This window comes from Poecilia formosa, unplaced genomic scaffold (genome assembly GCF_000485575.1).
Source record: "Poecilia formosa unplaced genomic scaffold, Poecilia_formosa-5.1.2 Scaffold31, whole genome shotgun sequence".
NCBI classification, from domain to species: Eukaryota; Metazoa; Chordata; class Actinopteri; order Cyprinodontiformes; family Poeciliidae; genus Poecilia; species Poecilia formosa.
In genome coordinates this window covers 1,407,631-1,430,502 of record NW_006799970.1, presented here as the reverse complement: position 1 = coordinate 1,430,502, position 22,872 = coordinate 1,407,631, and the positions used below count along the sequence as shown (strand labels likewise).

Here is a 22,872-nt window from a genome sequence, read left to right as displayed (position 1 = left end):
TTTTTCTAGAAAAATTACAATAAATCAATGTTTGTGAGGGATGTCAGTAAGTGGGGTTACTCATTAAAAAATTATTTTATTTAGAGCCTTAATCCTTCTGTAAAGGTGTTGTAGCAGAGATTAGATCAGTGACACTTAAGAAATCTCCCTGTTTATTGTTCTCCCCGAAAATGAAATGGGATTTCCTCCCTTTGATTAAACCAAGTTGTGCATTGTTCCTTTAAATATCTGTGTCGATACCTGGAAACACATTTTCTTCAAAGTTAGTACAATATGAGAATCTTATAGCAACTCATGCCTATTTGTGACTGTTCAGCTACTGGAATGGAGATACCTTATATCGCTTGAAAATAAAAGAAACGGTATTTTTGCCAGATGAGATGCTGAACTACTACACCAAAATCACATTACATTGCTGCAAAACTGTTGAGTTAGAAAGAATTATGAATTCCATAAATCTGCTCTGAATGGAAGCAGCAGAAAACAGAGCTAAACAATAAGACAGAAGGTTGATCTGCGGCTCACACTAAAAATAGTGTTACCCCATTCATTTGAGTCAGACAACATCGATGCCACAGCTCATTATCAAAAGGTAAAACACAAGGGGGAGGAACGTTTGCACAATGCAGTTATTTCTTTCTCACAAACTACTTTTCCCAATTCCTGTGAAGCCAAATCAACCCCTCGCTGCTATGCATGCCTCACACTTGACTCCAGCAGTTCAGGCATTCGCCGTGTTAATATTGATATGTATGTATAACTAAATCTGAGCTAATCAGATTTTCAAGATGAAGTGCTGGAGAAAACTAGCTTGCTATTTACATAAGACACTGACAAAATGGGTTGGCGTTTAATGGGATGTGATGAATTTTTGTCAGTGGGTTGGGAGATACTTAAAGTGCAACTAAAACCCCCAAATCAACTTTAATGCAATCTGTCTAAATAGGTTCTTAAACATGTCATCTTTATTTTTGTGTGCAAATTTTGATATTTTCTTGTGAATTAGTTTAATTTGTTTAATTCTGCATTTCGCCTTAAGCCGCCGTGAGAATTATGACGTTCGTAGCTCGTCATTTTTAGAAACTGAAACCAAATTGTGTTTGTAAATTACAACAGCAGATGGTGACGTTAATCCACAGCAGCTACGACAAGGAACCTCCATTAAAACCATCAGGGTAGGCATAAAGTTAGTCTTTAAGTCTTCCTACTGTCAGATATGATCAAGAGCTATGGGTGGCTGATTAAAGCGACGCCTTCACCCCCAGAGAATGCATAATATAACAGATGGTTCTGGCGAGAAGAGAAGAGCAAGGCTTTGCGTGTCTTATGTGTGTTAGTGACGCCAAACTTCCTCATTGGCATGGACGGCATCTGGCCTCGACTCTCTCTGAGACACACAGATAAAGGTGAGGCCTGACATTCAACTGAGCCAGCCACTTATTCATCTTTCTCTTGCTGTCACTGCAGGACGCCTGCACACGCAGACCACTCCTCCGCCGCCCCTAAGTAAATACTGCTGCATCACCGAGGCGCGGGCAACGTAAAAGATTTAACATGGGAGTTCTAGGCGGCAGGTGACTGTGATTTCCTTGACAGATGCAGGTGAATAATATATAATAAAGCGCAGTCACGGCAGATGTGTTAACAAAGACCTAAAAGCCCTTTTGACAGCTGTAGATTATGTTGAATCATCACTTAGCCTCGAGCGCTAAAGTTTTATGACTCTGGAAAACCGTTAGGACCATTTCAAAGTACGGCAGACAAGGTGAACAGTCAAAATGTGAAATGTAAGTCAGAGTAAAGTCCTTGCCAAAGTAATCCAAAAATGAAACATTAACATTTACATCAGGTGAGAGCTGAAATGTTTTCATCACTTTATCACACCGGATTCATGTGTGGGATTCTCACACAACCTCTGAATTAATAAGATGCATCGGGTAAAGGAACATGTTACTTCACATGCTCTCAAACTTTTCAAACTGAGGCCCCCTTATGTCTAAAGAACATACTTAATTGGACGTCTTTGGCTAAAATATTGTCTTTTCGTCATTAGTGAGCTGATATGTTTTTTCATACATCAAACTTGGGGCTGAAAGTAAAGCGTAATATAAATGGCAGTGATGCCACAAGTCAAGTTTGCTTTTAGATTTTTAACAATTAATGTAAAATGATTGACAGGTGCAGGTGAATAATACATAATAAAGCGCAGACATTTCTGACATTGATGTTTTAGCTCAAAAGTTTCCAAACTGTAGATATTACACATTTTTTTCATTTGAACAAATGTGCTTATTGTTACTTAAGTTGGTTTCTGTATTGGCTGCCTCCACTGTCTCAACATGATGTGGTTTTGCACCTTCAGAATATGTTTTTTAATAATTCAAGGAACTGTATTGTTTAGGATTTTCCCTGACATATATTTATTTTACTACCTTAACTCACTACCAAACGGGACAATTTGTTTTATGTAATTTACTCAATTAATTGTCAGAATAATCGATAGACTACTCAGTTACTAAAATAATCCTTCACAACAGCCCTAGTTCACACTGTGTTATCTCAACTTCCCACTTATTCATCCATATATGTTTTCAGTCTCTCTTCATTTCAGCTGGTTGCAACCAAAGAAAGGCTCTCTACAAATAAATACCTGAATATTTGAAATTAATTCAAATAATTGACATACTGGCAGGTTGAAATAAGCTGTAATAAATTTTATGATAACTGACATGAATTTGGTTGTAATCTAATCGTAGTACGGCTTTAATGCTGCGCAGCAATATTCCTTTGTGTGACACACAGCAGCCAATAGATGTGACTAGGAATTTAATTGTAAAACAGGGAGTTTTATTCTTATTTGATGTGAAGTCAATCATATGTAACAGTTTTTATGCTATGGTAGAAAAAAAAAGCCAAAAGGTATCATGCATACAGTTTATTTAAATCCAAGATTATTCAGAATCGTGGTACATTAAGGTTAAATGTAATATGTTCACAAGTTTCTTTTAACTGAACAAAATATTGACCTTTTGAAGTGGCCCAGCCAGAGTCCAAACTTCAATCTGATAAGGGACCAATGGGACCTATAGATTAGGGTGATGGCATGGACGCTTTCCAACCTCAAAGATGCTGGGCTCTTCAACAAAGATAACTTCTCAAGATATCAAGCAGCAACATGCAAAACGCTGTTCAATGTGTAAAAAGCAATTGATTACTGCTGTGCCATTTTTTCAAGATTTTTCCATTGATCAAGTATCATCAATATAGTCTTCAGCTGGTTGCAGCCTGAGGAGAGATCCCCATTTTTGAAACAAATATAACATTTTCTTTTAGCTTATTAGCTTTTGTTTGATTACTTACTACCAAAAGCAAATTGGATATAACTTTGTTAAATTAGGTGTATTTTTTAGGCTCTGAGATGTGACTGGACTATTTTCACACCTGCATGGGTAGATAGCGTCAGCAGGTTCCACAAATATGCAATAAGGTAACCTTGCAGAGACCAATAACCCTGCAGAAACCATGTAAATAGTTTAAACTGCTTAAACACATGAAAAGAAAGTGGCAGAACAAAGTTTATTTTGTAAAAAATCTGAAGAAATCTTAAACCTGCACTACAGTCTTTGAGCTTCTACTTGTTCAGCTCAGTGACAGGTGCCGCCATTTATTTATGAATGAAAGAGCAATCCTGTCGCAAACATAGGAAACAACATAATTATCAGCTCTGTGTGCAGAGTTGTGTGCACACCTTGTTGTGTGTGAATAAACCAGCACTTTTCTCAGCGTTTGCTTCAGACTTCACAAAGAGACGAAACAAATAATAAAAAAAAAAGTTAACAGACAAAAGTTTCAGCACATCCGCTGCTGCTAAGCTAGCATTCATCAGTAGTAGGAGCGGTTAGATTCATGTCTGCCCTGGTGTGCACCAAGCCGTCGGGCACTCTTCCCTCCTGACCGCTCAGCCATTGCTGGAAAAATATTCATGAATTGGTCACGCTATATTAGGCTGTCACTGGCTTGGGTGATTAATGATTTCAGCACATGTGGATGAGCCACTGACCGACAGCAGCCCGCCAACCACCCAACTGACTGCAAGAACTCTGGACAGGAACGCGGCTGCTGGAACAGGAGCCAAACTCAAATAGGTGTCAACTTAAACACCCGTAGGCTCTAACCTACATAAACACATGAACACAGACATGCACATCCAAACCCAGCCAGACTGTCATTTTTCTGCTGAATGATCACATGACCAGAGTACAATCAAAGCTGCCCTGTCATTTCCTGGACCGTCTCCGGCTTTCTGCTAATGTATAATTCCAGGATTGTTACCTTCCCCACATTTCCTGACCCGGGTCTTTTCACCTCCACACACAAATGCCAAAAGGCATCCTCTCTGTTTTCATTTCCGTCTTCCCATGGTTTCTCTTATCTACCTCTAATCTCCCTTCATTTTGCTTCTTTTTATTTCATTTCCTTCCCGGTCCACTTCAAGCCTATTGCCACAAAATCAGAAGCTACTCACAGCACCAAACACCTAACCAATGAAAATGAGAAATATATTGTTAATACAGAGACCTGAAAGTCAGAGGGTGCCTAAAAGGTTCATTTGTTGTCACAGACTTTTCAGCTCTCTGAGGAAATAAATGCCACCAATCTAAGACCTTAATAGATGAAGTGACTGATGGGTTCTGTAAGAAAAACAAGTACTGATGTACAGATATAGTGCATGGATGGTTATATGAGTGGGTGGTGTGTCATAATTGTATATTCCATGTAGAGTTGGGCGATGTTGCCAAAAAATATCACAATATATTTTTAAATACCTCAATAACGATATCTCATATGATTTTCCACATTTTCAGCTTTTTCTTTTTTACAGTCACTATATTAAAAATATTCACACTTTTAATGTAGTGTACATACAATACACAACAATATTGTATTATACATACAAATTCACACAATGTCTAAAGCATCAACAAAAACACAAAATAGAAATGTAAATTGATTTGGCTAACAAAAGAAGGAACAGAATGAACAGATGAAACTAGATACGACATATAAAAACATTTTATTCCAACAGCCAAACGTTATCATATCACAACAAATCTTGCCAGTATAGGTCAACTAGGACTCCCATAATTATTTCTATTTGCTAAATGTCAAAATCTTTATAGGACTTTCTTCAAATTGAGATGCTTGCAAATGCCATTTCCATGCCACAAACCATTTTGGGAAACTAATTCATGACATTTCGGTTAATGCATGTATTTTAAGGCAGTATGTCAAAAAAACATCGATCCTTGTGCGACATCATGGGAAAAAAATAGCTTAGTAATGAGAAAGTGAATTGCGGACAAGTTCACAATTATGACTCTCTTAAGGTAGCCAAATGCCTCGTCATCTAATTAGTGATTTGTCCACAATTCTGGAGACAATTATCAACAATTTAGTTAGACATGAAATGTAACCAAATAGTTGAAAATATTAATTTTCAACAAAAATCTTAATCCCTAACTTCATTTGTGTTTTGTGACAGGATTATATTTTTATACATTTTTTTGTATAAAAATATACAAAAAAATCTTTTCACTACTTGAAAAGAAGAAATGCAAAATCGGAAAATACCCAAGCAATGTTCTATTGTACAAAAACCTCTTGGTTTTGTATGCAAATGTTCAGGCTTTTTTTTTTTTTTTTTTACAGCTTGGTGACAAATGGCCTCACAAAAGGTAGTCAGATGGTTGCAACCCACAACTTAGCTCCAAGCTAGTGCTAAATCCTACACACTGTTCTATCGAGCGACCAAACAGCTTTTTTTAATGAAGTAAAGACCAGAAGACATTAAAGGAGGGAGTTAAAAGGCAGAAGAACTGAGTGTGGAGATAGACAGGGTGGGTGTCTCAGAGTAGCTTATTGCCACCTCTGGGCTGTCTGACACATGGCTGATATCTCAAACCTATTTCTTTTCTTCAAAGCCTTCTACTGATTAAAAAAAAAGGGGCTAGCTGGTGCCACAGGGTCACAGTGTCTTTGTCAAGGGAGCTGTAATTACTGAGCGCTGGACCTCAAGAGGGTGGGAACAAACCCAAATTTAATCTTCCTCTCTGTTTACAAAAATAACTTTCATTGGGGAGTTTCACAAGCTTTCAGGTCATTTAGTTAAATATCTTTTAGAATCTAATAAGGGCCTCTGACAAGAAGGCGGTCAGATCACTGCTGGCTACAGCTGCACCCTCCTTTGTCTTAAAGGTTGGTTTTCTGTCGCAGAATGTGAGAGCGTGCGCACACACATTAAACGATACATCAACCTGACACAGCTAAATGTGTTGTCCTAATTTTAAGAATGACAATGCAGCTGGAGCGGGGAAGTGATTCTGCAGTAAATGTAATTTGTTTTTAAGTGGGCGGACTGCTGTGAGGAAGTTGTGCGGTGTGGCTGTGTGGAGTGCAGCAGCTGCTTCAGAAGAAAGCGAGCCACAGCACCGCGTTTGTTGTCAGATTACAGACGGCGAGCATGCGAGAAGCCCGTGTGTGTTAACATGCGTTAAGGGATAGCAGACATTAGACAAAGAAAGTGTTTGTACTTTGTTGGCAGCTGCAGGGGAGGCAGCTTTGTGAGCCTTCTCTGCAGGTGTGTATGTTTATGTATTTTGTCAGGAAGGTGTGAACGTTGCACTCACAGTCAGCCTGGGCACAGATGAGGCAGGAGGCGGTACTGTTAAAGAATGTAAGAAGGCCGGCCACGGCCAAGCTGATGTCGGTATTCGTTGGTCTCAAGTCCAGAGTTGTGAAGCGGGGGAACTGGACCTTCAGGATGTCCTCTGGAGCCACTTTGACATACGGTACCTGCACGGAGAAGTTGTTGTTAGTTTGCTGTAATTTAGCTATCTGCTGTTGAGAGGCTGTATTTTTCACCTCTAGCACACATGTTGATAAAAAGGAGAAGAAGAAAAAAAGTCTAAAGTATCATCACAAACAAAATGCAGGGTAAAAATAGTCAGCAAGATGCCGGGTGATGATCAAAAGAATGAATAGCTCAGAAGAAAGATGTTACAGCAAATAGGATAAACTGCAAGCAACAATAACCCCAGGGGTCTGTGGTGGTGTGCAAATTCACAATACAGACATTTTTTAAGTTACCAAAGCAGAACTTCAAAACAAGACTGAATGAGGAAACTTATTTTTATTCTCGAGTGCAGACAGGATCTGTGACAACAAATCTTTAGTAAAAAAAAAGAAAAGAAAAATCTCCTTCATAAACGTAAAAGTAAAACTTTCTGATCTGCTTTTATGAACAATTTAGTAAGACACGCATGCAATTTAGCCAAATATGGTGTAATAACAATAGTTTGATTAGTGGTCCTAGAGGAGGGGATAGTCAAAATGCAGACACAACAATTATTAGCCGTTTTTTTTATTTTATTTCCAAAAGGACTAATTTTAAGGAGCTAATTTTGTGAAACTAGTACAGCCCTGTCACACTCTGCTGTGTCAGCCTTTTGTCTTAATTGTGTTGGAAGACATGGCGCTAAAAATAAACACCTAGATGAACTGTCATACAACTGTGCATCTGTTTGCAGACATTTTTTCAGGTACAGATTGGTGGGTGTGGCCATCAGTAGCTTACTTCCAAAATAGTGACGTAGCCATAAAACGGCTCATTCTGGAAGGAGCTCCAAACAGGCCGAACTGACCAGGTGAAATGTTGTCATTACAACATTTATTGTTTTTCTTATTTCACTAACTTGTAAACAATTAAGTGTAAACAAGTGAAATATGTTGTTTCCATCCCAGAACCTAATTATTTTTCAGAAGAAAAAGATGGAATAGATATAACATTTTTACGATTGAAGAAAAAAAAATAATAATAATAATTTTGTGGATGTATATATTGGTTTTAAAGAAAAAATCAGCAGGTCTGAGCTGTACAAAATCTGTGATATGAAATTGTCCAAATCTTTGATTGGTGCATGCATTGGTGTAATTTACTAAACTGTAACAATGCAAATAGAAACAAATTATATACATATAAAATGTCAAAGACAAAAAATGTATTTCTCTTTTAATAATATCTATACAAATGGAACATTGCTGAAACAGAGTACATAACGTGTAGTGGATTGCAAGAGTTTCCCCAGACATCAGGAAAAAGATGAGACACAGTGAGAACAAATATAGGCCACGGAAGCTTTGATTAAAAATCAATAAATACATAATTATTCTACCTAAAACCCACTGGGAGGTAAACAATCTTCAGTGCGACAGTCTAAAGCCTTTTCAATTAGGTTATTTAAGAAAGCTGTGTTCCTCGGCTGCCTTTAATAAATTTATCATACAACTCCCACAGCACAAACAGGCATGTTTAATGCTATTCATCTCCCCTGTGAAAACAGAGGTTAAGCACACAACAGTTAACCTTGCAGCCTTACGCATTCCCTGAGCACAGAAACAAAGCCCCAGTAGCGCTACCTACAAATCCTGCTGAAATGCAAACACTTTTTCAATTTATTTCCCATAGATAACATCCGTCTCTGCATGTCGGAGATCAATATGTTTTGTAGGCACAACTCTTAATTCTGGCAACCAAAGAATTTGAAATTAAGAAGTAATCTATACAGCTATAGCTATTATGTGACAAGAATATTCTTTCTTTGTTGGATTCTGTATTCTCCATATTTCTCTTAAGTTTAGTTCAGACATAAAATGCTGTATAACCCGTCTACATTTAGGGTGGGACAAATCTAAGCTCAGGAAACTTCAACTTTTTCTTCTAATCTGCTGGTCAGGAAGAAGATTTCTTTCAAAGCCTTCAAAGTGTTCACTAGAGAACATCTACAAAACGATCTGCAAACCCCGCGTTTCTGCGTTCCCATGGAGACGTGAAAGTCTCTTGATGAGTCCGCCTGCAGAGGCCTGCTGTAGCAGCCTCTCCATTCCTTGACATGATGGTACTTTCCTCAGTTTGGGCGCTGCTTTGACCAACCTGACGATCCACTCAGAGTGAGACTGTTCCAACATCTGGACTGAGTTAGGTGTTTTAAGGTTATTATATTTCTGTTGCATTCTTGCTTAATGTTTGTGTAACAGCTGCTACCACAAGGTGTCGCACCTTCCTTACGGCCTGAACGTCCATAAACGAGAAGCTGGCAGGGTTGTGGCCAAGTTTCAATTTCCTGTGTGTCTGACCAGGTTTGTGTTGTTCCCATGTATTCCGTTGTTTGGCGACTGTGGTAGGTTTGGAGAAATACTGTTTCAAATCAATTGTTTTAATAATGTAACAAGCTGATGTGGGATATTTTTTAAGTTGAAGTTTAAGGTAGTGACTTAGGGGATATATAATGTTCCTTATTTACTTGTTGAATCTCAAGTGTGTTGCAAAGACAAGTTTCCTTCAGAGTTCACAAAGCTTCTCCTTGTCTCTTCAGAGCCTCCACTTGGTTTTCAGCGTTGGCTTTAACAGCAGCCAGGAACCAGGAGCTTTTTCTGAGAACATGTGATTTGATGATATGACAGCGGAGAATAAAACGTACACTCTCCTGTAAGTCCTGGAGTAAGCTACTTTTATTGGGGCATGTGAGGAAACATAGGATGAGGAAGAGTGGACCGTGGGGCAGCAGGTGTCATGTCAGTCAGCTGGTGAGGTGTTTCAGCAGTGCACAGTGGGCCTTGAAGGGGATGTAGGAAGACATGCTGAGTCCAAGAGAAGATACAGAAGAGACAACCTCTTCATCATGGCAGATTGCCTGTCTATGTGTTTCTCAGCATCCATACGTTGCTTTCCCCTTCGCACCTATATGCCCAAGATGGGTTTTAAATTCCTGCCCATCAGGACGTAATGGAGTCTCTGGGTGTGTGGATGGATGGAGGAGCAGCCAGCTCTAACAGCCATTCGTTCTTCCAAAGGAGTCTTAAAATCGTGGTAATAACTACTCACCACACAGGGGAAATGAGACCCTTTTCAGTCGTGTCCTTATATTCCCTGTCGCATTTCTACAATTTCTCACCATCTCTTGTTCATTTCTTTTCGTTAATACCCCACACTGTTTACTCTTCTTGTCTCCTTTCCAATGCACTCTCCTCCTTTTCAGCACCGCAGGCTGTGGTGCAACACACCTCCTTCCCACTCACAAACCAGACACACTTTGGTGGGCTTTTATCGGTGGGGGTTTAGAAGGTTGTCAACGCAAACGCCGAGATTCACTTATAAACACAGACAGACACATATAGTCTGTCCTCTTCCATCAGCGCGGCCCTCTGGACCCTTTCTGCAAAATACAGCAATATCTCAGGGGAGCTACTCGGCTCCAAGTCAAAATTCCTCATCAAACTCCACAGCATGCAGCCGTGACTCATGGAGGAAAATACCCGATATAACATCCTAATCCTTTCCCCCTGTTATAATTTCTGTAAATGTTTTAATGATGCTTCTTTGTTTTTATGAAAAATCACCAAGTTATCAGAAAATGGAAAAAAATATATATGTATAAACAAACTGCAACCAACTATTTAGAAGGGTCTCAATCACCAAACCTTGGCAAGTTTCCAATGTGAACGTGCTCCAGTGTAGCTCATTTAAAATTGCAAACATGTGTCATTTAAAGTTCCACATTAACCCAAAATGTGCATTAGCCAATCTCACAGCAGCAACCCTGTGCATGCCTTCTCGATATGGTGAAAACCCCTTGTTCAAACTGAGTGTCAGAAGGGGACAGACGGGCTTTAAATGACTTTGAAAGCGACATGGTTGATGAGAGTCGGACCAACTGGCTTGTGTATCTATGTCAGGGACAGCTGATCTACCAGGATCATCTTGCACAACTGTCTCTGTAGCAGACAGAAAACAGTAAAAAAAAAAAAAAAGACAGCCGATGCGGAGTGACAGCTGTGTAGATGAAAATGTTTATGATGAAGGAGAATTGGAAGACTAGTTGGAGATTAGGAAAGGGCAGTAGCTTAAACAACTACTCTTATAACAAATGTAGACAATCTCTGAATATATAACACCACCTTGAAGCAGACAGCAGCAGCTAAGAACACGAGACAGAAAACAGATGGTGCTCACTAAAATTTTAATAGCTTGGGGGAAAAAAAATGTTGACAGGTCCACTAAGTCCTGATCTGATGGTCGGGTCAGAAACTGGCATAAACGGTGTCAAACCATGGACCTGTCCTGCTTTGCAGCTTCTTCTGGTGGTGAAATGTTGCAGGTTCTGTTTTTGTTCCTTCATCCCATTAATATCAAATGAAAGTTGTTTAAACCACAGCCTGCCGTAGTAGGACATTGTCACAACCTGCTGCTGATGACCATATCTCCATCAATAAATTAAGAGCTCAAATTAACACTGGCTTCCAGCTGTGTAATGAAACATGTCATAAAGTTAAACCGATTTGAGCTGAGATGCAAATGAGTTTACTGTAGATGTGTTGCTGGCATCAAAATCTAAACGTGAATAATTGCACACAAAAAAACCTATAAAATGCATCCGTTTGAAGATAATATATGTCTTCTTTGTAGTGAAATACAGGTCGAAAAATCATTGTATTCTCTTTTCATTTATGTTTTACACAAGATCCCATTTTCACTGGAAATGGGGTTGTCTAATTCATTGGCTTAACATGATGTTTTTTTATGTTCTTGTCAAGGTTGTTCTTTAAAAAAAAAACAACAGCAACATAAAAAATAGAATAAAGAGTCGAAAATCTGAAAGTGTGTTTTAAATGACCTCTGTTCAGTTCACAGTAACTCAGTTCAAGTTTAGTCTGTCAGAGTATTTGAGTTTGAAGAAGGTCATTGACTCCAGATTCTTTGAAAAATAGTAAAATATCTCTTTAGTACAATTTCCCTCTGGCACACCAACAGCCCAAGGTGCACAGTCAGATGCTCCTACAAATACTTATACTGTGAATAGGACAGGTGTCCCAGATACCCAATACCGAATGAGAGGACATGGGATTAAGTAAAGAGATGATTAAACCTTCAGGTTTTTTTGTTTGTTTGGTCCTGTAGCATTTTGTGTCACCCGTTAACTCGCACTAAACTCCACTGAAACCCACATCTACTGCAGGACTTGACGACATGCTGGGAGCGTAAATCGCCCATTTTAACCAGTGATGAGCTGGAGACGCTTCTAAACGCTGCTGGAGTTAAGAACCGTATATTTGACACTGCTGAAGTTCATCTATATGTAGCAAGAGGGCTGTGTAGACTGGAAGTAGTTTAAAACAGGCAAGACAGGACTTTATCTATATATCACCGTCAAACACAATTCCCTTGTCTGCAACACACATGATTAATTGGTTCTTGTACAGCGGCAGACACTATCTTCTTAATGCAACAATGTTCAGCATGAACACTATAAAAAATCTACTCCGAGCAAAAACATCAATCTCCAAAGCAATAACAGCAAGTCAGCATCGACTTCAGAGTCATTTTGCTCGACTTCTTATCAGAAACCAGCAGCTAGAATCAATCTCTCCGATGACAGATTAAACAAGAAAATAAGACGACGGTAAAATCTCATTCTACATGTGTCTTTGCAGCTTCATGGCTTTCAGTTTAGCTATCCCACTCAACAACATCCTCAAGTAACACTGTATCACTAAAACAGTTTTCTGTTTTGCTGGTAAAAATCTTTTGACTTTACCTCATTTGAGAATAAGGTGTAGGTTTCCAGATATATCATAGCTTGTATTTCCTTCATTCCAAAAATTATCCTGAGATCCTCAATCTTTTTCTGTCTGTTCTCTGGCCTATACCAAAATTCCCCCACATCTCTTTTGGCATAATTTATTTCGCTTAAATTATTGCACAAGCAGTTAAACATTTACTAAAGTTGCTTAAACACATTTAGACAGAATAAGAAATTATTCAAATTCGTGTAAGCAAGCCAATGAAACAAGTGTAGTAAACAGTCTAGGCATTGAAAGCAGACAGACTGCTCTTTTAAAGCCTCTGCTTAGGGCTTTGACTCTAATGGTGTGAAACTAATTATATTGGAAAATTATGAGCAGGGAAAAAAAAAAAAATCTCTTGCAACAATACAGCCCAAGGTAAACGCTGCACTTTTTAATAATTTGGTAGCTTCACTGTAAACAGAATTTAATACTGCAGTGAGTGCTATGAAGGACAGCTGAGTGTCAGGTGGGTCAGACGGAAAGAAAAATGGAAAAGACAGTAAAGGAGGAACTGACGGTCTGAGAGGAGATGAGGGCGGTGGAGTGAGTGACAGAAGAGAGGCTTCGGCGGGAGGAAGTGTCAACAGAAAAACAAAAACACAACCAGGTATATTAGGTACGAACTGGGAGTGATGAACAGCAGCGCAGTCACAATTAGCACTTATTAAGTGTCAGTGAGTTTCACAGGGCCAAATTTATTCCTGTTGTCAGGGGCACTCTCTTTGTAACAAGTATAATGACTGTCAGTTTTTGTGCAATGGATCCATTTGCCTCAAACAAAACAATACAGGACTGTGCAAAAGTTTTAATTCCCCTTGAAGCTTTTCCCATTTTACCACATTGCGATCCCAAACCCCTATTTATGTTACGGTCATAGACCGTCACAAAGAAATTACAAATGCTCATTGTACAGACTTTTATTTTCTAATCACACTCTTTAGTCTGCTACCCCTAAATATTCTCCTGTGCAGCCATTTGACTTCAATACACAGTCAAATTTGTAACTTAATATGCAAATACACATATTGTATGAATAATTCTGTACTTTGAAAACGTACAAAGACATGGCTCATGGTATTTCTGGAGACTTAATCATATTCCTCCACAGCTTTAGTAGCAGACAACTGTTGGTATAAAATGTGGCAGTTTTGGAAAATGGCCAAAATGAATCAATGGATGGAATCAATTGATTCATTGATTCATTGATTGATTGAATTCATTGATTGATCAATTGGAAATCAACAAAAATTGTATTTTTCCGCAAGCAATGTAGTGTCATTCTTATAATTTGGAGAACCCAAATGTAGGCAAGCGCAGTAGTTTCAAAAAGGTATATTTAATAAATATTTAAAAAATCTAAACTACGAGAAACAGGAACACACAGGTGGTTTTGATTCTCAGGGGGAACAAAACCACAAGTGTGTAGTAGAAGAATCCAATGATGAAAGAATAAGAAAGGAACAATTAGGTGAAGTGGTTACACAAAGCATTGGCAAGCAAGTTAATTAGTAGAATGAATGTCAGCAGTGAGGGGACTGAGTACTGAGAGTCAGAGGGAAATAGCCAAATGAAACAGAGTTAGCAATGCAAGAGGACCAAGGGGAATAACTGAACAACAGGGAATAATCAGAACTAGAACAAAGCACAAGTAAACAAAAAAACAAAAGCAAACAAAAAAAAAAAGAGTTAAATATAATTCAGTACACCAGAATTGCTACTCAGAAGCCAAATAAAACGCGTTGGCATGCATAGAATGATGGCATGCTAAGGAGCACAAACATGTGGGATACGGTCTCATGGGCAGATAATAAAGGAAATGAGCTCTTTGACCTACAAACAAAACACAATATGAGGCAGAAAACAAACACGCATTTCTCCCCAAAACACCATTAATTCCCAGAAGGTGAACCTTTATGCTGTGAAGGCAGCATGAAGGTCACAGGTCAAATAATCAAAAGTCTAGATATTGTTGGAAAAGAAACAACAACAAAGTTTTTCTGGACAGCAAAAACACAAGCATTCATGGTTTGAGAGCCAAAATGTTCAATGCACATTCATGACATTAAGTATGTATCAGATTTCCAACTATTCCACAGCTGTAGTGAGGCTGAGTGATGTCCTTTTGAAACCAAGTTGGAGCAACCCTACTGCTAATTCTCTACAACTCTGCCCTCGGTTTTCTCTTTCAGGTCTGTGTTTGAAACTGAAGCTGCTCGGAAAGACTGCTTGGATGTGTGCCACTGTCCATTTATATTTGTTATATATAAAGATGTGTGTGCGTGTGTGTGTGTGTTTCTTGCAGTGTGACAGAAAGGTTGGCAGGTCTGCAGACCAAGGTTTGACAGGCGTTTAATGAGGAAGCTCCCACAGGACACGGGTTTTTGCACACACCTCCACAAAAGCACCACATGCACACATGAGTGGCAGAGGAAGAACATTTTTTTCAGCTTCAAAAATACCCCAACCCAATTAGAATGGACTTACGATATGTTTGCCATTACAACATGCTGTCTGAACACTTAAAACGAGGATTCAGGCGAATCACTGCTTTTTCAAACTGACATGTGAACATCAGCTGTTTGCTTTGCCTAAGCTTAGCTCTACCACCATTGGAATTTAAAAAGTCACCAAAGTTAGTCAAAAATCTATCAAGGTATTAATGATGTGTGAGTAAATGTGATTTTTTTCTCTCTTTTGCTTACTTCAATAAGCTCTAGCTTGCCACTGACAAGTTTCCAATTCGTGCAGCAACCTGGAGATTGAGAAGGTAACAGGAGGCTGATGGGAGGGCGGGGTTTGAGCAAAAAAAAAAGGGGGCTGGATGTGCAGTGGTGCCATATGGAGAGCTGGGATAATCAGCATCTGCATCTGCTGGCTTGGACTCAGAGGAGCTGCAGAACAAAACAGTTTATTAAAGTATCCCTGGACTTTTATGGGCCTTGGAACGCTTGAGGTGCAGGCTGTAGCAACACTGAACACAGCTTCAGTGTTGCTGTGTTGTGAAGTGACTCATTTACAGCATTACCTGTTGACCTGGCCATCAATTAGTGTACAAAACATGCCTGGCAGAAAAAAAAAAAAAAAAAAAAAAAAAAACACACACACAATTGTCCTTGAAATCTCTCAGCACTTATGCCAAGTGGAAAGCAGCCACTCAGTCTGAGTGTACTAAATACAGGGTTTCTGAAGCCCAGTCCCTTTAGGGTCAAAAAGTGGATATAGTTAATCAATTTAGAGATCATCAGTGAAACAAATCCAGCTGTCAGCAAAGAACAATGTCTGAAAACTGAAAGCCAGAGTTGTGGTGGCGACCGAGCGTCACAGAGCAGATGTTGCTAGAGACACTGTCCATAAGTCAGCAAGTGGGATGCCAAGGCTGAAATGCTGGAGTGGAGCTGGCAGGGATGGTGTTGTGAGGTTGACAGGGGTAGCAGCACAGGTGGTAGTCTATTACTGCAACCTGATTTGCTTTTGAACCAGGGAGGTTTATGGGGAATTTAGAAGAACCAGCTGTTGGTATTTAGAATTAAAAAAACAAAACAAAACAAAACAAATGAAGCTAGATGGGAAAGAGAGAACCAAAATAAGATGCAAGGATAAGTGAGGCAAAGTGTCAGCACCCTGTCATCAATTCCCATCTATTCTGTCTCAGAGCCTCCACCCCGATCTCTACTTGAACTAGCACTGAGCCTGAATCAGCTTCCAGGGGTCAGCACAAAGACCGAGCAGTGATAAAGATAAAGTAGCCTGTGGATCCCCTAGTGCTTTCTAAGAAAGTGGAGCATTGACCACTAGATCTCTATCTCATTGATCAGGTAGTTTAGAGCAGGAGAAAAAAAAAACAACAACTTTTTCTCCGGAAGAGCTTGTTCTGTACTCAGCTGGTTTATTCAGATTTTTCTTTGCTTGTGCCATCCAATCTGTGATTTACATTAAAAAGAAGGAACTGATTGTATTTAAGGAGTTTAACATTTTTAACATTATTATCTTAATAAATCAGATATTTTATCAGTGAATATTTCCTCACAGTAGGTCTATCTCCATTGACAAAACATAATAAATAACTTTTCTCAAAAACTCAGATTAGAAGTGTTGTCTCTAATCTCAACAGTGAGATTAATCCTTTTCTGGGAATCCAGCCAAATGCTTGACTTACACCTCCACAACAAAAGCGCAGCTCAGTCTCAACAACTTATAAACACTAAGCCAGCAAATGTTTGAGAACAAAAAAATGCTGATAGAGCAACGAGAATCTGAATGTTGCAGTGGACTTTCAGATCGCAGAGCAACCAATGCGATACGAAGAAGAGGATTATGTGTTTTAATGAAAACAATCCCAGAAAGCAACTTTAAACGTTTGGCACTCTTTAAATGCTTGTGAGAATTAATATTTTTCCATTCAATGTGAAGAAAAGCCAGTTTACTTTACACCAAACTGGTCAGTAAAAACTACAGCTGTACTCTACCTTAAAAAAATAAAAAAAATTAAAATAAAACATGTTTCACAGAACATTCCAAATACAGGAATTTATGAGTTAAAAACATCACAATAGAAATTAGTTACTGGATACACTGCAGCTACACACAAAGATCCTGTGAGGAATGCAGCGATCAGGAAGGAAAGGAAAATCTCTCCACAGGATCAAATTCAGATGACCTGTGAACTGAGCACGCCTCTGAAGGAAGCCGCCTGGATTTCAATAAATGTTTTCTTTCTGGCTGAGCTGACGTCTGAAATCAAACTGTGTTTTTTTTTATTATCTGCGGTATTTTCACTCTGCACGCTGTTAGAAGAGCATCACAGTCAAGTCAAGGTAAGAAATGAATTTGGTCTGCTGGTATCCACACCAAGAGTCTGCTGGAAAACCAGGTCAGATGGGGCTGGTTATTTACTCTGATATAAAATGTGAAGTAAAACGGCAAAGTCAGCTGCAGTTTGGTGAAGGATGGGCAGATAGTTAATTCTATGGCGTCCAGCTCGAGACGTGACAAGTGACAGAAAACACATAACAAAAACCATCCTTAAGAAAAACAGACAACCTAACATCCATTTGATTGCGAGAAGGATACCTTCCACTTCCTTTGAATTCAGGGTCAATATTGATTTGGAAATTTGATTAGTTGACGTCTATGCAGAAGATAATATTGATCCTAAACTTTCTTATTATTAAACACATCTTCACTGTAAAAGTTGATATCATGAATCATTGAAGAATGGTTTGTTTCCTTTTGTAGGCTGGCAAGTATCAACCCTTCCTTTCATAAAAATCCTGTCAATGCATTAACCTGACTATAGTCAGAATTTCATAGACAAATACATGGAAAAGGGAATGGAAAGGTTTGGTTTAGGGCATAATTAACACAATAAATTCTAAGCTTTTGTGCTAATTTTAGGGAAAATGAAAAGTTCTTAATGCGGAAATTTGTGTGGCTTGACACAATCAATTTGGATCTCTATAAAATATTTTCCTCTCAGAGCTGAATTTCTAAAAAATGTCCAGCACAAAGAGTGATACACCTAAAAATACCCAATCAAAAAATAACCAATATTTTTATAGATGTGTAGTATAGATAGTTCTTTTTCTCAAAGGGCTACTAAACTAAAAAGGATTTCTTTTTGTTTGTTTGCTGCCAGAAACACTTAGCACATGTGAACAAGGGAATGTGTTGATCTTTGTTACTGACAAAGATCTGTTATATTACCTGACGACAACATATATCTTTCAGTAAAAAACATGTCTAGGAAAATGAAGTTGTTGCATCTGCATAATGGAAGAAACTGCATAACAATATTATTGCTTCCAACTGTCTGTGACCTTTAGCATTTCGGGCACAATCGTCTTTGTCAACTAGACAGTGGCTCCCCATCCAACACATATTATTGGCATGCAAATACCACATGAGCACGTCAATGTAGTCATGATTTATAGTGAGGCTTGCAATTTCATACACAACTCTGAAGGATGTGTAATAAAAGCGCTATATTAACGAAGGAGCATCAACACATCTCCCTAAACGAAGAAACAGCAGTCGGCTTCAGAATGAATAAAAAAATATTTTTCACACTAGAACTGAAGCCAGTGTGGATCTGTTATTACACCAGAGTAGGTTTTGAGATTAATAAGATGTAACCTGCTGCCAAGACAACTTGCACCTAACAAGAGTCTGAGTTCAGATCTTCTAATCTTTAAAACCAACTTTGCAGTAAAAAGCTAAAGCATCAGGCAAAACGAGACGGATACAAGAGAGCTATTACCCACTGCAAAGTACAGATTCATTGTATGGATGATGGAAGGTCATTAGGGAGAGACAGAGAGAAAGAGCTTTTTTTCAAGCACAGCTCCCCTTCTGTTTAGATTCGTTTTCGTAAGAGGACCAGATTGTTGCCTGCTATTCATCAGTAACTTAAACGAGTGCAAAACAGAAGAAAAAATTGTACAGCAAGACAAAATCGGAACATGAAGGGAAAACTAAAAAGAAAAAAAATAAAACATCAGAGAGGAAAGCTAGCGTGAAAATCGACAAAAAATGGTCAACTGGGACTTGTTTCAGGAGAGTAATCGCTGATATTTAGGTGGGATAAAAGCTGACAGCTGGTTTGGAAACTGTCATGGGGAGAAAGAAAATAAGAAAAACAAGAGAGACATTTGGATATGAAAAAGTGATGGAGTGATGCAACCCCAATGAGAGCCAAGGTGTTTGTAATAAAAAAAAGTAGTTCATTGAATCCCTCAGTGGATTAAAGTTAATCATTTTAACTTTGTGGGTTAGACGAAAAGCTTTGCTGCAACACATTATAAAAGGCTGTAAAGATTAAACCTGCTTGCTTGTGAAGCAAGAAGGATAAAAGATGCTAAATGAGGAAGAAAGTTAAAGATACTTGGCTGTAGCTGAAAGAGGGTAAACCGTGGATACACACTGAAGCAAAGACTTGAAAACATCCGCCTATGTCTAATTAATCTATATAATCTTTCACTTTGTGAATTGAATTAGTGAAATAAATGAGAATTTATTGAATTTGACCATATATCAAGACTACATTACTATAGTAACTTATCAATGATATTCTAATTCCTTAAGATGCAGCTGTGTTTGAGTTTTGACCGCAGATAAAGATATCAAAAAGAGCAGAAGAACTGCAACTGCTGGCTGAGCAGAGGAAAAATGATCAACTACATATAGAGAACAGTGCAGTCATTTTTCAGGCCATTACCTCTGCTAATATGACACTTATAGGGCTATGTCGCTCAACTTGCTTACAGTCTGCTGGGAATCGGCAGATATTGTCATTGCGCAAACACAATGTACTCACTATCATCAGACCTCTGCCACCTGGTGTATCTTTCAGTTGTCTTACAAGAAACAGAAAACGTCGTGTTGTGTAGATTAGTAAGACACGAATAGCGGGAAAATTTCCCTGTGCATTATTGCAATTTTGTTAAGATGTACACACAAAAAGGATGAAAAAAGTCCAACCAAATGTTTTTGCTCATATATGGTCAATTAAAAGTAACAAGAAAAGAACAGTGAACTGTGGCATGTAAAGCATGTACAGAGGAACATGATTCACTCTGGAAAACATCTAGAAGACAGACTAGCCACAAGGATAGCATTTCAAGTGGGTTACCTCCAGTCATCAAGCCATTCTACTCTATTCTATTTCAAATCACGTGTAAAAGTTGGACAGCAAAATAAAGAAATGTTTTTAGGCATCACTTTATATTGATGTCATAAAAGATCAATAGAAAGTGATGTATCTGCAGTAAAAAGCTAATCAGTCTTTGCAGAATGTTTAATTGGTAATGCAGTATACTTCACAGGTCTGCCCCAGTCACGACCATTCAAAAAAAAAAAAAGAAAAAAGAAAAAAAAAAAGAAATTATATACTGAATATTATTCCAGTAAAAAAAAAAATTGATCTTTATCCATTTTATCCTTTCAGAGTCATGCATGGAGTGAGACCTGACTCCAGTGGTCAGTGGTGGCCATGAGGGCACTCTAAAGCATTCTGAAGTCCAGGACAGGGTTTGTCTCCTTGCTCCGTTCAGAGATTGTTTCAATATCTGTGTACAGCAAAATCCACAGAGTTCATTCACTTAAAAAAAATCACTCTATTTCAAATGGAAATTAATTCAACCTTGTAAAGACATGAATCAGAAATAATTTAACCTGCACAGCATTGCTATTTCGAGCAGAAAAAAAATCACACTGCACTGCAGGAGACTAGATAGAAGAGGCAAAAAACAACAAAAAAAAATCAAACAAATAAAGCTTCTGCCAGGTGCACCAACACCTTAAGAGCTAAACTAACGTCACAGTATAATTGCCAAGTAAATTATACTCAAATTGCAAACAGTTTGCTGACTTGATTAAATATTGTCTGTCTGGGTGCCATGGTTCTGCTGACAACAAGCCTCACTTCAGTATGTTTTGCCCATCAGACCTCAGGTCCAGCTCTAAATCCAGCCTGAGCACCAGTGTAACAAAGCTCATCTGGTTAAACTCTACGTACTCCTGCAAGGAGAGATAGTACCCCCAAGACAGCAGAAAAAACATTAATATTCATGAACTTTCGCTAAGACAACTGTATTTTGTATTTTCCAGGCACAGTCCCATTTTATAGCACAATCAAGTAACTTATGTTTGCTTCAATTATTTTAAAAATGCTGTATAAATCAAACATACCTTAGAAAGAAATTTGACTTCACAATTTGGCCTCTCTTTAAAGAAGCTCCTTCTCTTTCCAGCCCTCTGCCTTCAGAATGTCATCAACAACGCTTCTCACTGTGATGTTACTATCCGTTCTTAGGAACGTTTGACTGAGAAATAATTCATATGATAAGATCAGCAGGTGTTTGTTAATAGCTGCTGCCGCTAGTCTGGTGGGGAAGGTGGAGGTGAAGGGTCCTCTGTGTAGCGGACCCTTCACCTTCACAAATGCTGGCCTCGGTTGGAGGCCAGCATTTAGGCAACCCTGAATGGTTGCCACGGGAGATTAAAGGATTTCTCATGCATACCAAGAATCAAAGCAATACTTCAAATACGTTTTTGAATAACATTATAACACTATATAAAGTTTAAATGGAGGATTTTACATAAACCCTCATTTAACTGTAATCAGAACGATCCTTTCATTCTTAATACTAGATGAAAAAGTAAGAGACGAAGGGATTTAATCAAAGCCTAATTTGATGAACTGTGGTATGCAAACCAAGCTGAGATGGAACGAGGGCTTTATAAAAAATGCCATTTCTAACAAGTAATAAATTTAGATTCAGATATTTCAAAAGCTCCTGACCTAGAATCATAAAAGTCTGTGAAGATCTGGACATCACATCCGATTTAAAGACTTTTAAAAAGTCTGAACCGCTGCATTGGACGATGGTTCATCGCTCACCAGGCTCCTAGAATTACATCCCTCAAATATTAAGCTACTATTTAGCATTTTCCTGGAAATCTCCAATCAAAAGAATTTCTTTTCACACTGTTAAAGGAAACAACCTGATGCACAGTCAACTCCCTCTCTGCAGCGGCAGGATTTTTCTATTAGGCACCATTAGTGTGAAACCCAGATGGGCTCAGTCCCACTCCTCTGTCTGCGTGGTGGAAACCAGGGAGTGATTTATGGAGACTGGAAGATGATGCACTGGTCACCCAGTGAGGTTTGTCAGCCACAGTATTGCCACCGTTGTCACCGGCAATGACTCGTCAGGGCGCCAGCAGCTGGCCTTTCATACGGTCACGGTGAATGATTAGGTGCTCTGAGGCAGGTATGCACAACAGTAGGCGATTACATACGGACATGAATGTTCTCACCGGTGGATCCGACTGACATGCCGTCACCTTTTGTAAACAAATATTATATCATTGAGAGGCTACAGTTTGGGATGTCAAGAGTATTCTGTATTTTCTGCACTTCCAGTGGATTTTTGTACTGATATAATTTATTGTGTACATATGCAACAACCCAAAAAAGATAACTTTCAATCCCTAGTTATAGAGCTCTGACCTGCCAAAACTAGAGGTGTTAAGATTAACCGCTTTGCATTGAGTACAAGTGGAAGACGACGGTGCATTGGTGAATTAACTTTAAAATGCAGTTCTTGTCAGCTTTTGTAAAAATTACCTATAAGTATTTAATTATAATGTTGGTTTTCTAAAATTGTGTCCCTTGAAAATGGTAAAATATAC

The 22,872-nt window shown here is 38.6% G+C and overlaps 1 protein-coding gene across 6 annotated transcripts in view; it reads right to left on the bottom strand.

The window, feature by feature from the left end:
• The window catches only part of grik4 (glutamate receptor, ionotropic, kainate 4), a 345,779-nt gene that overhangs the window by 112,675 nt on the left and 210,232 nt on the right, over positions 1-22,872 (bottom strand). For all 6 annotated transcript variants that reach the window (XM_016670188.1, XM_007549419.2, XM_016670189.1 and 3 more), the window contains one exon: positions 6,687-6,852. In XM_016670188.1, the coding sequence (XP_016525674.1) occupies positions 6,687-6,852 (166 nt within the window). The remainder of the gene's footprint in view (positions 1-6,686; positions 6,853-22,872) is intronic.